Source organism: Cnephaeus nilssonii (genome assembly GCF_951640355.1).
Source record: "Cnephaeus nilssonii genome assembly, chromosome: 4".
NCBI classification, from domain to species: domain Eukaryota; kingdom Metazoa; phylum Chordata; class Mammalia; order Chiroptera; family Vespertilionidae; genus Cnephaeus; species Cnephaeus nilssonii.
The window spans coordinates 58,899,768-58,914,529 of NC_137075.1; the positions used below are offsets into that span (position 1 = coordinate 58,899,768).

General features: G+C 41.2%; 1 protein-coding gene across 1 annotated transcript in view; it reads right to left on the minus strand.

Annotated features, from left to right (window-relative positions):
- Positions 1 to 11,650: 11,650 nt before the first annotated feature.
- ADAM10 (ADAM metallopeptidase domain 10) overlaps positions 11,651 to 14,762 on the minus strand; it is a 153,276-nt gene continuing 150,164 nt past the window's right edge. The window contains exon 16 of the mRNA XM_079768185.1: positions 11,651 to 13,898. Coding sequence (XP_079624311.1) covers positions 13,804 to 13,898 — 95 coding nt within the window. The 3' untranslated portion in view covers positions 11,651 to 13,803. The remainder of the gene's footprint in view (positions 13,899 to 14,762) is intronic.

A 14,762-nucleotide genomic window follows, 5' to 3' on the forward strand; every position in this document is an offset into this window, starting at 1 on the left:
TATCAGGCCGGCAGGGGAGGGCTGTTGGGAGCAAGATCAGGCCGGCAGGGGAGGGCCGCTGGGAGTGAGATCAGGCCGGCAGGGGAGGGCAGTTGGGGGCAAGATCAGGCCGGCAGGGCAGGGCCGCTGGGGGTGAGATCAGGCCGGCAGGGCAGGGCCACTGGGGGTGAGATCAGGCCAGCAGGGAAGGGCAGTTGGGGGTGAGATCAGGCCTGCAGGGGAGGGCAATTGGGGGCGAGATCAGGCTGGCAGGGGAGGGCAGTTAGGGGCGATCAGGCAGGCAGAGGCAGTTAGGGGCGATCAGGCAGGCAGAGAGGTTAGGGGCAATCAGGCAGGCAGGCGGGTGAGCGGTTAGGAGCCAGTGGTCCCAGATTGTGAGAGGGATGTCCAACTGCCGGTTTAGGCCTAAACATCCCCCAAGGGGTCCCCGATTAGAGAGGGTGCAAGCTGGGTTGAGGGACCCATCCCCCCTTTGCACGAATTTCATGCACCGGGCCACTAGTCTACAATAAAAGCATAATATGCTCATTAAACCAGACGTCCTTCCAGATGACCTTCCAGACGAAGCCAGGGCTGTGAGGGAAGCCCAGGTCCTAAGTGCCTGCAGGGGGCTGAAGGGAAGCCTGGGTCCTGTGTGCCAGAGGGAAGCTGGTGCTGGCAGCGGGGGGGGGGGGGGGGGGGGGGGAGGGGGAAGGAAGGCCTACTCTTGAATGAATTTCATGCATCGAGCCTCTAGTAGGTTCTATAAGTATATAAATGCAGCTAGCAAGGCAGTCGCCAGCAGAAAATGCCCTTTACCTGTTAATTGTCTTGGACTGCATGTGAGAGCTGTAATTAGGCCTCTGCTTTAAGACACTGTTATATTTCAGAGCCTGGTAACTAGCTAACAGTGCAAATCCTGCATGGTGGACCACTAGCTGAGCTCTCCCAAGAGCTGCTGGGATGTGTGGAGGCATTTGGCTTTGCCTTGGAGTTTCACCTCATCTATCTAATAATAGAGTAATATGCAAATCATCACTCCGCTACACTCACAAGCCACGCCCACCAGCCACGCCCACCATTCGATCTGAGTGAGTATGCAATTAAACTGAAAACATGGCGGCAGCCCCGCCCCCCAGCCTCTCCAGGTCTCTGGGAGTTGGAGAAGTCAGGCGCCAGCGCCTGAGGCTGGCTACAGCCACAGAGACCAAGAAGCCGCCTGCCCCATGATCCCAGGCTGCAGCCAGCCTCAGAAGCCTCAGGTCCGCCTGCCCAACGTCCTGGGGAGACGGAGAAACTGGGCCCCAGCGCCTGAGGCTGGCTGTAGCCACGGAGACCAAGAAGCTGCCTGCCCCATGATCCCAGGCCTCAGCCAGCCTCAGAAGCCTTAGGTCCGCCTGCCTCACATCCACCTGCCCCACGTCCTGGGAAGACGGAGAAACCGGGCCCTGCGCCTGAGGCTGGGTGCGACCTGGGAGATGAAGAAGCCGCCTGCCCCGTGATCCCAAGCCGCAGCCAGCTGGAGAAGCTGCCCTCCCCACGTCCTGGGGGAGACAAGAAACCAGGTGCCAGTACCTGAGGGTGGATGCGATCTGGGAGATGAAGAAGCCACTTGCCCTATGATCCCAGGCTACAGCCAGCTGGAGAAGCTGCCCACCCCATGTCCACCCGCCCCACGTCCTGGGAGAGATGGAGAAACCGGGCACCAGTACCTGAGGCTGGCTGCAGCTCGGGAGATGGAGAAGCCGCCCACCCTGCAGTCCTGGGCACCAGCACCTGTGGCTGGCTTTGGCCTGGGAGACAGAGAAGCCGCCCACCCTGCGGTCCTGGGCACCAGCACCTGTGGCTGGCTGTGGCCTGGGAGACAGAGAAGCCGCCCACCCTGCGGTCCTGGGCACCAGCACCTGTGGCTGGCTGTGGCCTGGGAGACAGAGAAGCCACCCACCTTGCGGTCCTGGGCACCAGTAACTGTGGCTGGCTGTGGTCTGGGAGACAGAGAAGCCGCTCACCCTGTGGTCCAGGTGCCAGCACCTGCAGCTGGCTACAGCATGGTAGATGGAGAATCTGCCCACCCTGCAGTCCTGGGCACCAGCACCTGTGGCTGGCTGTGGCCTGGGAGACAAAGAAGCCGCCCACCCTGCAGTCCTGGGCGCCAGCACTTGCAGCTGCAGCACAGGCGAAGCCCCCTGTCCACCATCCCCTAAGGCTGCAGCCAGCCTGGGCGCCTATGGCTGACCAGAGGGAGGGAAGCCCGGATCCTGGGTGCCTGTGGTCAGCTGGAGGAGGGAATCCTGGGTACCAGGTGTGGGCCGAGGCAGAGGTAGTTAGGGGCAATCAAGCCAGCAGGGGAGCAGTTAGGGACAATCAGGCTGGTAGGCAGAAGCAGTTAGGGGCAATCAGGCAGGCAGGTGAGCGGTTAGGAGCCAGCAGTTCTGAATTGTGAGAGGGATGTCCAACTGCTGGTTATCCCATGAGGGGTCCCAGATTGGAGAGGGTGCAGGCCAGGCTGAGGGACACACTCCCCGCTGCCCCCCCCCGTGCACGAATTTCGTGCACCAGGCCTCTAGTTTATTATATAAGAGGTTCAAGGATCCTCTTACAAAACAATCCTCAAATCCTATTATGGAACAGCTGAGCCCTATACATTAAACACTCTTGGCTTGCACATTTATTTTATATATTCCCTCAGTCCCTAGTCATTTTGGCTCAATGGATAGTGTTGGTCTGAGGACTGAAGGCTCCCAGGTTTGATTCCGGTCAAGTGCATGTACCTCAGTTGCAGGTTCCTCCCTGGCCTGGGCCCTGGTCAGGGCTCCTGCAGGAGGCAGCCAATCAATGTGTTTCTCTTACTTAGATGCTTCTCTGTCTTCCCCTCTTTCTTCCACTTTCTCTAAAAAAATAATAATAATAATAATAAAATCAATGGAAAAATATCCTCAGGTGAGGATTTAAAAAAAAAAAAAAGGAAGAAACTAACAAGAATCTGGGAAGTCAAACAAGTGTTTCATACTCCCGTCTACATTTGAAACTCTTTGCCATGGGGGCTCTGCAGTGTGTGTTTACTTGTTTTCTCTTCCCTTTATAAAAGCAACAGATGCTCACAGAACATATCAGAGGAAAGGATCCCAAAGTTCTCCTCCTCAACTCTCCTCCCACTCCCAAGATAATCACTTAACTACGTGGTGTGTTTCCATAGACTCTTCCATAGCAATGCTTTATCTTTATTTATTTTTAATATTTTATTATGGAAATATTTAAATATACATAAAAGTAGAAATAGTATAATGAAGCCCAATGTTCCCATTAGTCCAGTGTCAACAATCAACATTTACAATGCATTTGACATCACAATGTACTTAGTGATTTTAAAAGTTATTATAAAAAGAACCTGAGTTCATAAAAAATTAAAGCAGTATGGAAAGATAAAAAGTAAAAAATAAAAATCTCTTCCTTTCCCAAGACCCTTAATTCCAATGCTCAGAAATAAGTTGTCAATGTATCAATCTAGACATTTTCTATATTTTCACAAACTTAAAATTTTGCACACAAGAAATCGGACCATACATGTTTATTACTACTTGCTCTTCCACTTTCTAAACCTTAGCCTTCCTTTAGAAGTGAGTAAGTCTTGCTGGTGGGCATTCTCCAACAGCTACAGCATCCCACTAGAAAGCACACCTAACCCAGGAATGCGGGGGAGGTGATCACTGATTTGGTGAAGTAAATCTGTCTCTTAAAGCCAGAGTTACAAAGTGGGTTGTGTACACACCCAGGTGTATGCAAAATAATCCACTGGAGTATGGGGGGAAATATAACTTCCATTAATTTTTATACCATCCCTGAAAATTTTTGCATATTTTAAAATATATATACTAATAGTGCAATAATACATTTGTATACTTTATAAACATTTCCGTATGCGAGGTATGTACTCAACATTTTTCAGTCTGGAGTACAAGGCCAACAAAGGGAGCCCCCTGTCCCAGGCGGCTGTGTTGAGCAGCACAGAATCAGTGCTGCCTGGGAGAGTGCAGGAGCTTCCTGGCCTGTCCTCTGAAGCTCTGCCACCCACGCTCCTCAGTGCTCCAAGCCCCGTGAGAATCCCATAGGCAAGGAGAACCTGTTCCTGACTGGGGACCCTGCAGAAGTACCTGCCATCTAAGCAGCAATTCCCAAATGTTTCTGCAGACCCCGGGCTCTCTGGGGGGAGGGAATAACAGAAGTTAACTGGTCTGGGAGCATGTAAGGCCATTTTACAGATCATGATCAGTGTTACTAAACTAAGTACCTCATTTTAAAAACAAAAACATGTCAATAAATGAAAAAAGCAAAAACCTGTTTGATTTTAACTCAGCATTTCTATTTGACTCTGGAATCCATACCTACTCCCAACTTTATTTTTTCCTGAATATTTGTTTATAAACCTAAGGAACTAGAATTTTGTGGAAAAAACCTTGTACAGAAATATTGATCAGGAGGTTTCCTGCAGGAAAATACCATCAACAAAATGGTTAACTTCCACTTTCCATTATGAAATAGTTGCATATCATAATTAGCTAAAGAAACACTTGTCCACACACACAAAGAACGAGGACCTCCAAATTTAACTTCTAAGTCGAGCTTTCTGAATCCACTTCCTCTGCCAGGAGTTATAATTTGTTACTTACACATTCCAGAGCTAAGCTGTGCTTTTCCCATTTGTGCAAAACATGGTGCGCTCATTTTACGTTCTATAAATACAAGTGCATATTAGATTTTGAAAGAAAATTTCTCCCGGGGACTGAGAGGAGGAGGTTGCTCTGCTAAGAGGATTTAGAACCAGAGATGTCAGAAGTATGGTGCTGAAAACGTGATGATGAGACTAACTTTTGAGCTTATCTTGTGAAATTAGCTTCATTGCCTGTTTACAAAACACACAGGCTTTATTAAAACACCAGTGTTTATTGAACACTTACTATAACCAAGTCCAAGGAAACAGTAATAAAGTGCAGTCCTGTAGAACCAAGAGGGAGGGGCGTCCAGGCAGAGGGAAAAGCATCCCCACTGGCATGACAGCATGGTCAGGGAACAGCCCTGAAATGTCACTGTTTCTAAAAGCTTGTGACAGGAAGTTTGGACTGAGCAAGATTTTTGTTAGAGCAAGTTCGGTAGAGCACTACTTCGGGAAGTCTTGGCTCACATATGCATGTCCCCTGAGCTCCTAGGTACCCTGTGTGTGTATTTTTCACAGCACAAATCCTTCTGTATTATAATTGTTGGGCTCTTTCTTTCCACCAAATTATGAGCTCCCCCAGGGCATGGATTACATTCCCTGGGGGCTGTCAGTACAAGATGCAGTTAAGTTGATAAGTGAATGAAAATGGAAGTGGCCACTGGGAACAGATGATTCTTTCAAGAGCGTGGTTTACACGAGGCAGGATTACACTGCAATGTGGTATGTGCTATCACAAAGATGTGCAGAATGCCAGAGAGCAGATCAGAGGCACCCTTCACTCAGTTTAATGTCCTCATTCTCAGAATATGGCTGTAATATCTGCCACAGTAGAAGCCAGCTCTTCAGTAAACAAGTACTAGGCAAAAATGAAAAATCTTTTTAAAAATACACAAAGGCTAGGTTTATATATAATAAGATCAGTATTTAAAACCCTATTTAACCTCTTTTAAATATATATATATAATTTTACAGAGAGAAAGGGGGAGGGATAGAGAAATAGAAACATCAATGAGAGAGAAACTTCAGTCTGCTGCCTCTTGCACGCTACTAAGGTTCAAGCCCATAACCTAGGCATGTTCCTTGACTGGGAATCGAACTGTGACCTCCAGGTTCATGGGCCGATGCTCAACCACTGAGTCACACTGGTTGGGCTATTTAATCTCTTTTCATCCTTCAGATTTGGGCTCAAGCATCACTTCCATGGGGAAGCATTCCTTGCCCTGCCTGACTAGGTCCCACCTCCTCCTTCAGTCCCATCCCTGCATGATGTGCATGGATCCACAAAGGCTCCCATCATAGCACTTATCTTGGTTACAATTGCACATGTATTCACAATTCTTTGATAATGACCATAAGCTTCACAGGGCAGGGACATTGTTCAGTTCACTATTGTATTCCTATCATCTAGCAGAGGTGCTGGCACAGCCAAGTGCTTAAGAAATATCTGTCCAATGAATAATTGAGGTAAACAGTCCATGCAAATCAGCACATGCATGCCATAGGAGCCAAAGAATTCCATACAGCCTATAGGAGGATTTCAAGGGAGAAGGGGATAAAATGGTTAACAGGACAATTCACTTAATCATAAAACTAAATAATGATAAATTAATCACAACATATTGACACCTTAATTTACAAAAACTTACTTTTGTGTTTAGAAATATAAAGTCTAATCCTATCTAATAAAGAGGGAATATGCTAATTGACCGGCACACCATCACAAAGATGTTGATGCCCACAGCCAATAAGGAGGGAATATGCTAATTGACTTCACACCCTCAAAGATGGCAGCGCCCACAGCCACAAGATGGTGGTGCCCAGACCCCTCAGCCCCACCGGGGTGGCAGGCGTGTGGCACGGCCAGGCCCACCCCAAGGCGGGCCCGGCCACTCTGCGCACCTGCCTCCGGAGTCCCACAGTCCCCTCATCCTCCCAGCCCCCCAGGGTTGGCCCAAGGCGCAGGCAAGCCTCAGATGTCAGCTGCCCAGCTGCCCAAGGTGGGCCCGAGGTGCAGGCAAACCTTGGATGGCAGCTGCCCAGCCGCCCGAGGCTCAGGTAACCAGGGCCGGCTAAGGCTTGCGCTGCTGGCAGTGGCAGCAGCAGAGTTGTGATGGGGGCGTCGCCTCCCGCCCCTGAGGGCTCCTGCATTGTGAGAGGGGGCAGGTTGGGCTGAGGGACCCCCCTCCAGTGCATGAATTTTCATGCACTGGGCCTCTAGTAATATACTTAGAATGAAAAATGATGGCTTAATTTTTTCGTATTACCAAATAGCCTTCACTTTTCCAAAATGTTTTCTAAAACTTATGCAATGATAGCACGTTTTATATAAGAAAACCTACACTATATCAAATTATTCTAATTCCTCTACGCTGAGATCACACAAGGTGTGATTTAAAGAGAGATTTCTACCTCCGGGGATCATGATCATTTCAGCAAGAGTATAATCTAGTTTACCTTACTGAGCTACTTAACATTTATTCTAATAAGGGACACACAGGTTACATATGGATAATCTGATCACACTCCCTGACATGTTTTAACAGAAAATAAACATTTTCTTTAAATAGCTAGCAATCCCCCCAATAACCAGTGAGCAAGGAGGGAGCTAATGGCCTGCCTGCAAAAACTGCTGAGCGACTGATAGCTTCAAGCATTCACCCTAGCAGTTAAAATCAATTAATCATTCCTTATAACTGGAACAGAATATAATTAATTATGTTAGCTTGGCTGGTTCAAGTTTAATTCCACTAAAAAATCATTATAAAAAATCATTATGAATATAGGTCATTATCATTAGTTATTGCTAGAATAAAAACAGTAATGAATGAATTTCTAAATGAATCTTATTCACATTTTTTAAAAACCTTTCTAATATAAACACTGGGAGAGAAAATAGTATAATGAATCTCCAAGTATCCATCACCCAGCTTTAACAATTAACAACTCATATCAATCTTGTTTCAACTATATTCCAACACACTCCCCAATTCTAACTCTTTAATTATTTCTAAGTCCTAAATACCGTATCATTTTATTTTTTTAATCTATTTTATTGATTTTTTTACAGAGAGGAAGGGAGAGGGAAAGAATGTTAGAAACATCGATGAGAGAAAAACATCGATCAGCTGCCTCTTGCACACCTCCAACTGGGGATGTGCCCACAACCAAGGTACATGCCCTTGACCGGAATTGAACTTGGGACCTTTCAGTCTGCAGGCCAACGCTCTATCCACTGAGCCAAACTGGTTAGGGCCTAAATACTGTATCATTTTAAACATTTTAATTTACATCTCTAAAAGGGCTACTTATAAAAATGTAACCATCACCACACCTAAAAATAACTGTAAAAATTCTTAAAATCATCGAACATTCAGTTAGTTTTCCTATTTCCCCAATGGTCTCATTTTTTATTGTTTGTTCAAATCAGGATCCAAATAAGTCTGTAAGTTATATTGGTAGATATATCTCTTAAGTCTCTCTTAATCTTTTTCTTTTTCTTTGCAATCCCATTGTTGAAGAAACAGGGTCATTTGTCCTAGTTTTCCAGTCTGGACTTTTCCTATTGAATCCCTTGTGAATTGCATTATTTAACATGTTCCTTTGTTTCCCACATTTCTAGTAAAGAGGTGATTAGATTCAGAGGCTTGATCAGGATCAGATTTGACTTTTGGCAAGACTGCTTCATAAGTGGCGTATTTCCATTAGGAGGCACAAAATGTTAAACTGCTATCTCTTTGAAGTTATTAGAAGTCACTGGTGACCATTGTCTGAATCCATTAATTGTTGGAGGGTAAAATGGCGATAATCTATCACTCTCCAACTTATCAGCTAGGATATTTCTTTAAGATCATACTCCAAAGGTAACTATGATTTTGTAAACTATCATTATTAACTCGTGGAGTAAAATAGGAGCTTCAATCTCTTGCAGATATTATCCTTACTGATGCTAAAATTAGCTCAGCTTTGGCTAGTGGGAACATCAAGGTGGCTCCTGAATCTTTTTGATCTGAATTTGCTTCTTTGCTTTCTGGAGATAGTATTTTCTAGGCTCTTCTTGGGTATTCCTTTCCCTAGATCTGGAATTAGCCTTTTATCCAAAGATGTCCAAAGCTAATAAAGTCAATTAAGGAGGAGTCTTCTACTTTTGTTTCTAATGAATTCATGTGGTTGTGTACCTGTGAATTTTTAAGCATGGAGCCCTCAGATTTAAAAGAAAAACATTGCCTATATGACAATATGCTAATGGTGGAAGTAATCTTACATAGTAATGGAAGGAGCATAACTTGGTACATCCAGCTGGAAGACAATGTCATAATTTTTATCAATGACATTTAAAAAACCTTTAACCCAACAATTACATTTTTAGAAATTATCAGGCTTAGGCTTTCCCCTGTAGGATTTTTTAAAATAATGAACAATCTGAAAACCCAAATGTCCAAACAGGGAATTGGTTAATTTTTAAATGTACAATGCATTCAGAGAATCAAGTATTTAGTCATTAAAATTATGTAGATACCAATGTATTGTTAAACAAGAAAGGTGGATCACAAAAGTGTGCATATTATGCCTTTAGCCACATGCATAGAAAAGTGTATTGAAGGCTATATTCCAAAATCTTAACAGTGCAATGGCTGTTCTCATGTTGCCACTGCTGGTTTAGAATTTGGCATCCCTGGGTCTGTCTGCCAAGTCAGATACTCCTCTTCTAACTGCTTTCCAGTTTCATTTTGTTTTTATCTTTTCTCCAGTACTCCTTGTCCTTGATGGATTATGCTTCTTTCTTTCTCCAATTGCTGTGATTATAGTGGAGATTTTAAGAGCGAGCAGAGGCTAATAAACATTTTGCTGAGCACTCCATTTTTACCTATCATCTTGTTGCCTTTTTATAGGAAAAAAACACTCCAAAGAGCTTGTCAGCTATAAAACATATGAATTTCTACTGAAAATAGTGCATACATGTGTGTGTGTGTGTATATATATATATATATATATATATATATATATATATATATATCACACAATATAATAGTACAGAACACACTTGTATGCTAATAATACAAAGGGTTGGATACAGAAACAATAATGCAAAACTAAACTGGTAATAAATGGAAAAAGAGATTCAAATTGAAGTTGTTTTTAATCAAGAACATAAAACCAGAAGTGCTGAAACTGAAGCTGAGCCATGTGATCATCTGTTTAGTTACTTGGAAATCAAACATGGTTTTCAAAAAACTATGATTTCTTACAATTTTAATAATTTCTCTACAGATGAACTGTCTCTGGTAGCTGCTTAAAACTATACCCTACTTGCTTTCTAGTTGTGGGAGACCTGACCCTATAAATCTGGATCATGAACATTCCCTCTTATACCACTGAAAATGGCTGTCTAGTTTTGTAATGCTCTTGCTACAGTGACTCTCTTAGACTTTCAATTAAAGGGATTAACAAAAAAACCACATAAATACATAACACACAGACAACAGTGTGGTGATAGCCAGAGGGAAAGGAAGGGGAAGGAAGGGGGCGGGGGGGGGGGGGGGGGACGGAAAGAGACTTTGCCTGGGATGATGGGCACACAATGCAGTGTGCAGATGATGTTTTATTGAGTTGTACACATAAAACCTGTATCGTTTTGCAAACCAAAGTCACCTCAATAAATACAATTTTTTTAAAAAAGAAATTAAAAGCCTTCTCAAGCACAAGCACCCATAGCTGCCAAGGATACTAATCCCATTCTTAGAGAAATAACAACATTAGGTCTTAAAATGTACAGACCATAGAAACAGATGTCAGGATTTATAAGAGGAGTAGTTTGCTCAACTTGGAGAAATCTTCAGTTTTTACTAATCTGTGAATATGACAAAAATAAAGTTCCCAAGCACAAAGTGCTGAAGACACCCCAGAAAACAAAACTGATCAGATAGTTTGTCTTTCCCTTAAAGAAGTCCTTTACCAAACCATATGATATTGCCTGATATCATAAGAATTACTAAGTCCAGAAACTGTATTAACTGATTTTACTGATGATTTTGTTTGTAAGTTGCCTGAATTTAGAAAACTGAAAAAATTCTAAATAAAATCTAAGCATTCAATTTTAAAAACAACCAATATGCAATCATCTGAATTAATCAATATTGACGGTTTCATGAACAAACAAAACTAAACATAATATACATTTTAATGTTTCTAAATTAAAGTAACTAAAAAGTAGGGCATGTTTATTCATTTAACAAATACTACTTACTTATAACTGGCCTCAATTAAAAAAAATTGGGGGCAGATTATTCTATGCAGGGCACCATTGTGGGCTTATAATTCTTTTTCTAGATAAGACTGAAATGTCAAGTCTTTCCTTATTTGCTATGAATTTGACAAAGCAGGAAAATGAGACTCAAAAATTTAAAATATACTTACTAAACTAGGCTTTTTAAAAAATTAGGTACTTAGCAAACTTTGCAAACTATATACTGGTAAAGCAGGTTCTCAAATAACATCGTTTCTTCAACATTTTACTATAACTTGGATGAGATGTTGTAGGAACTTAACTCTAGTTTATGTCAATTAACCTCTGGTAAAATTGGTTTCATTATATATTGTTTTGCTTTAAGTTGCAGAACCTATGGACCAAATTAAGTGAAGACTTAATGTCAATAAGATCAGTTTCCAAAATGCCAGCTCTTCCATCAAGAACACTTTTAAACACAAATGAATAGTGACTGGAAATAATGTAAAGCAACTGAGATTATTTCAGTGTTTTGAAAATGTTCAGTGTATAAATACAAAGATACCTAATCAGAGTTTTTCACATGGACTCCTAACTAGAAATAGAGATATCTATACTTTGGTGGAAAGAGACAACCCTCTTTCTACTTAACAATCTCTTTCATTTAGCAAGAAGTTGCCTGTGGGAAGCTTCTTTTGGTAGTTCTCAGAGTTCAAGAGAATGGAACCTTCAAGTTGATTTCATCAAGTCTATTTATTAATGCATTTCAAGTTTCAAAAAACCTTACATCTTTGCACAATACTTTATTTTTTGCAATTTTTAGTAAAAATTTCCAAAGTGAACAAAAAGATACTGTATAAAACACAGTGGACATTAAACTGACAGTAGTATTAGATCTCATTTGTCTTGATCCTTTTGTTTTACCACATCTTGATCTGCCGTGGAGAGTTCAGTGCATGTATCTCTTTTCAGAAAACATTTAACTTAGACTCAAAATAAAACAGGGCAGTGTATACCTGCCAAAACCTCACCACAGGATAACATTACAAGCAAAAAATGTACATGTTCCAAAGTCTACCACACTCAAGAAGTTACTAAGAACTCTTGCAGAATAAAAGTCACCATTTTAGAAATGCAAACCCACTTCCAACCTTTGCACAGTCCAAAAACAAAGGCATTTAAATGATTTAAAAGCTAATTACATACATATCTACCTACTTGTTTGTTTAGAATTATTTATAGTCTATCTGGGGTTTCATGTACAAAATTTGTCTCTAAATCATGTACAAAAGGCTGTATTTTGAAAAAAGTCACCATGTACTGTACAAGTTTACAAGGAAGAGTTCCCATTATTTTCTCTAGCATTTTTGGCCTTGCTGGCTTGCGTCACATTATGAGAATGATTGTGTAAACCTTATACTCTTAAGAAAAAAAGGAAAAAAAGAAGCCAAAACACAAATTTTTTCAACTTTCCCTAAATTTGCCTCCTACATGAAGCCAGGAAAATCATAGCTATTTATGTCTAATTTAAGTGATGTAGTTGGAAACAGAAGCAATAAATATGTCACAAGCTTAAAATATTCTTGTAATGCCCCCTTCCATTTCTGCATAGCAATAAGCCTGTTAATACATTAAATGCTTTTGCTTTCTTTCTTTAAAAAGCCAATTATTTACATCTGTTTAAAAAATAATTTTGGAATGGGCCATTGTGCTGTTTCACCTCCATTGTTGTTAAAATATTTTAGGGGAAAAAAAACGTCAGAAGGCCTATCTACAATTTAGTAGTTGAGCAAATCACTCTTCTTTAGTGGTTACCAATGGTCAGTGATGATACACAGAAAAATTTGTTCAAATATTTTGATTAAAAAAAAGACAACTTTTCTTTTTCTTATCAGACAAAAATCAAAAGCATAATTAGCATACTTTAAGATATAATGGAAACACAAATAAGAGGTTACAAAAAGAATCATTTCATTGACATAATTTCTACTGAATCATGAATAAAATGTCACCTACCAATTCAAAAATGGAATTGATTAGAACGTTTAAAATAAGCAGAAATCAGACACTTACATAAAGAACTAACTCTGAAGTAGTATGCTGCATATGTCCAGTTTGCACAACACAACTGTGTTCTTCAGCATAGTCACTCATGTGCTCTTAGCAGCCATTTGATAAAGACAAAATGAATATCAGAACCAACTCCATCATAAGAAAAAGGTAAATTGATTCTCATTTCAAAACTACCTGTGTAAAGCATTACAGAATCCTGGACCACTGAATACCACCATTCTCTGTTATCCTGAGTATGTCAATTAAACAGTAATTTTTCATTAAGAGCAGAAAAATTTTATAATACAAAGAAACATCCATATTGCAATTTCTGTTTACAATTGCACACAGAAGTACAGTGTACGTAAGAAATACATGTCTGATAGAACAAGGTATGTACATTGGCAAGTGATGTCTCCAATGTTGAGGTTGTCGAGCCTCCTAGCCTTGACTGGCAGTTGAAAAATATATATATATATATTTCAATTTGTGATAAAAGTTTATAGAGAGCCAAGTTTGCCTGCATGTGAAGAAAATGCAGCAACGAAGAACAGGGAACACAGGGCACACAATAATATTCTAAGATTTTGTGCCATTAGGTTAAAAATATCTGTCCATAAGAAAACTGGGTTCCTTTTCCACCCCCACCCCCAAATTGGAATTTTCAGGCTTTAAAATTTAAGTAATTCCACCTGGTCTGAGGACATGATCTCTTGCCATTTTTTTCTTTGACTGTTATTTGCGAGGGTTTCGTTTGGGGATGTCTTAATAGGTGTCTCTTTGGAGTGAAGTTTCCCATTGTAGGCACTAGGAAGAACCAAGGCAAAAGCTGCAGTTAACGTCTCATATGTCCCATTTGATAACTCTCCCGGGGCCTCTGACGTGGGGGTTGTTGAATGGGCTGTGGAGGTCTCCTCCTCTTTAAAGTGCCTGCGAGTCACAAACAAAAGTAAGATAGATTTACTGTTAGCTTTATACTCTTTAAAAACAAAGCTGCCATATCAATAAGAAAGGCTCTAAAATGGTACTATCGAATAGAATTATAATATAAGCCATATATGTAATTTTAAATTTTCAGAAACTATAATAAAAAGTAAAAAATAAATACATTGAGTATTTTTTTAAAATATATTTTTATTGATTTCAGAGAGGAAGGGAGAGGGAGAGAGAGATAGAAACATCAAAGATGAGAAAGAATCATTGATTGGCTGCTTCCTGCATGCTCCACACTGGGGATCGAGCCCGCAACCCAGGCATATGCCCTGACCGGGAATCGAACCGTGACCTCTTGGTTCCTGGGTCGACGATCAAATGCTGAGCCACACCTGGCTGGGCACGTTGAGTATTTTTTATTCCACTGAATCCAATATAGCCAAAATATTATCATTTCAAGACATGACGGATAAAATAATGAAATATTTCAGTCTCTTTTGTATAGTAAGCTTTCAAAGCCTGATGTCTTTTATATTTACAACACACTCAATTAAGACTAGCCACTCTCAAGTGCTCAACAACCACAACTTATTAAACTAATGTGAATTCTGAGGACAAGATTCATGACAAAGAAATTACTGAGTCTTTTTGAGCAAATGACTTAACCTCTTTGCAACTCTAATGCCTTGTCTATAAAAACAGAGAAAATAACGAACTCATATAGTCTATATGTGAGGATGATATGATAGTGAATGTAAAAATGCTTAACACTTTTTGTGAGAGTTCAATAAATGGTGGCAAGGATTTTGTGGGGTTTTTTAAGTTTTAAAGGTAGAATTTGCTTAAAGTGAAAACAAGTAC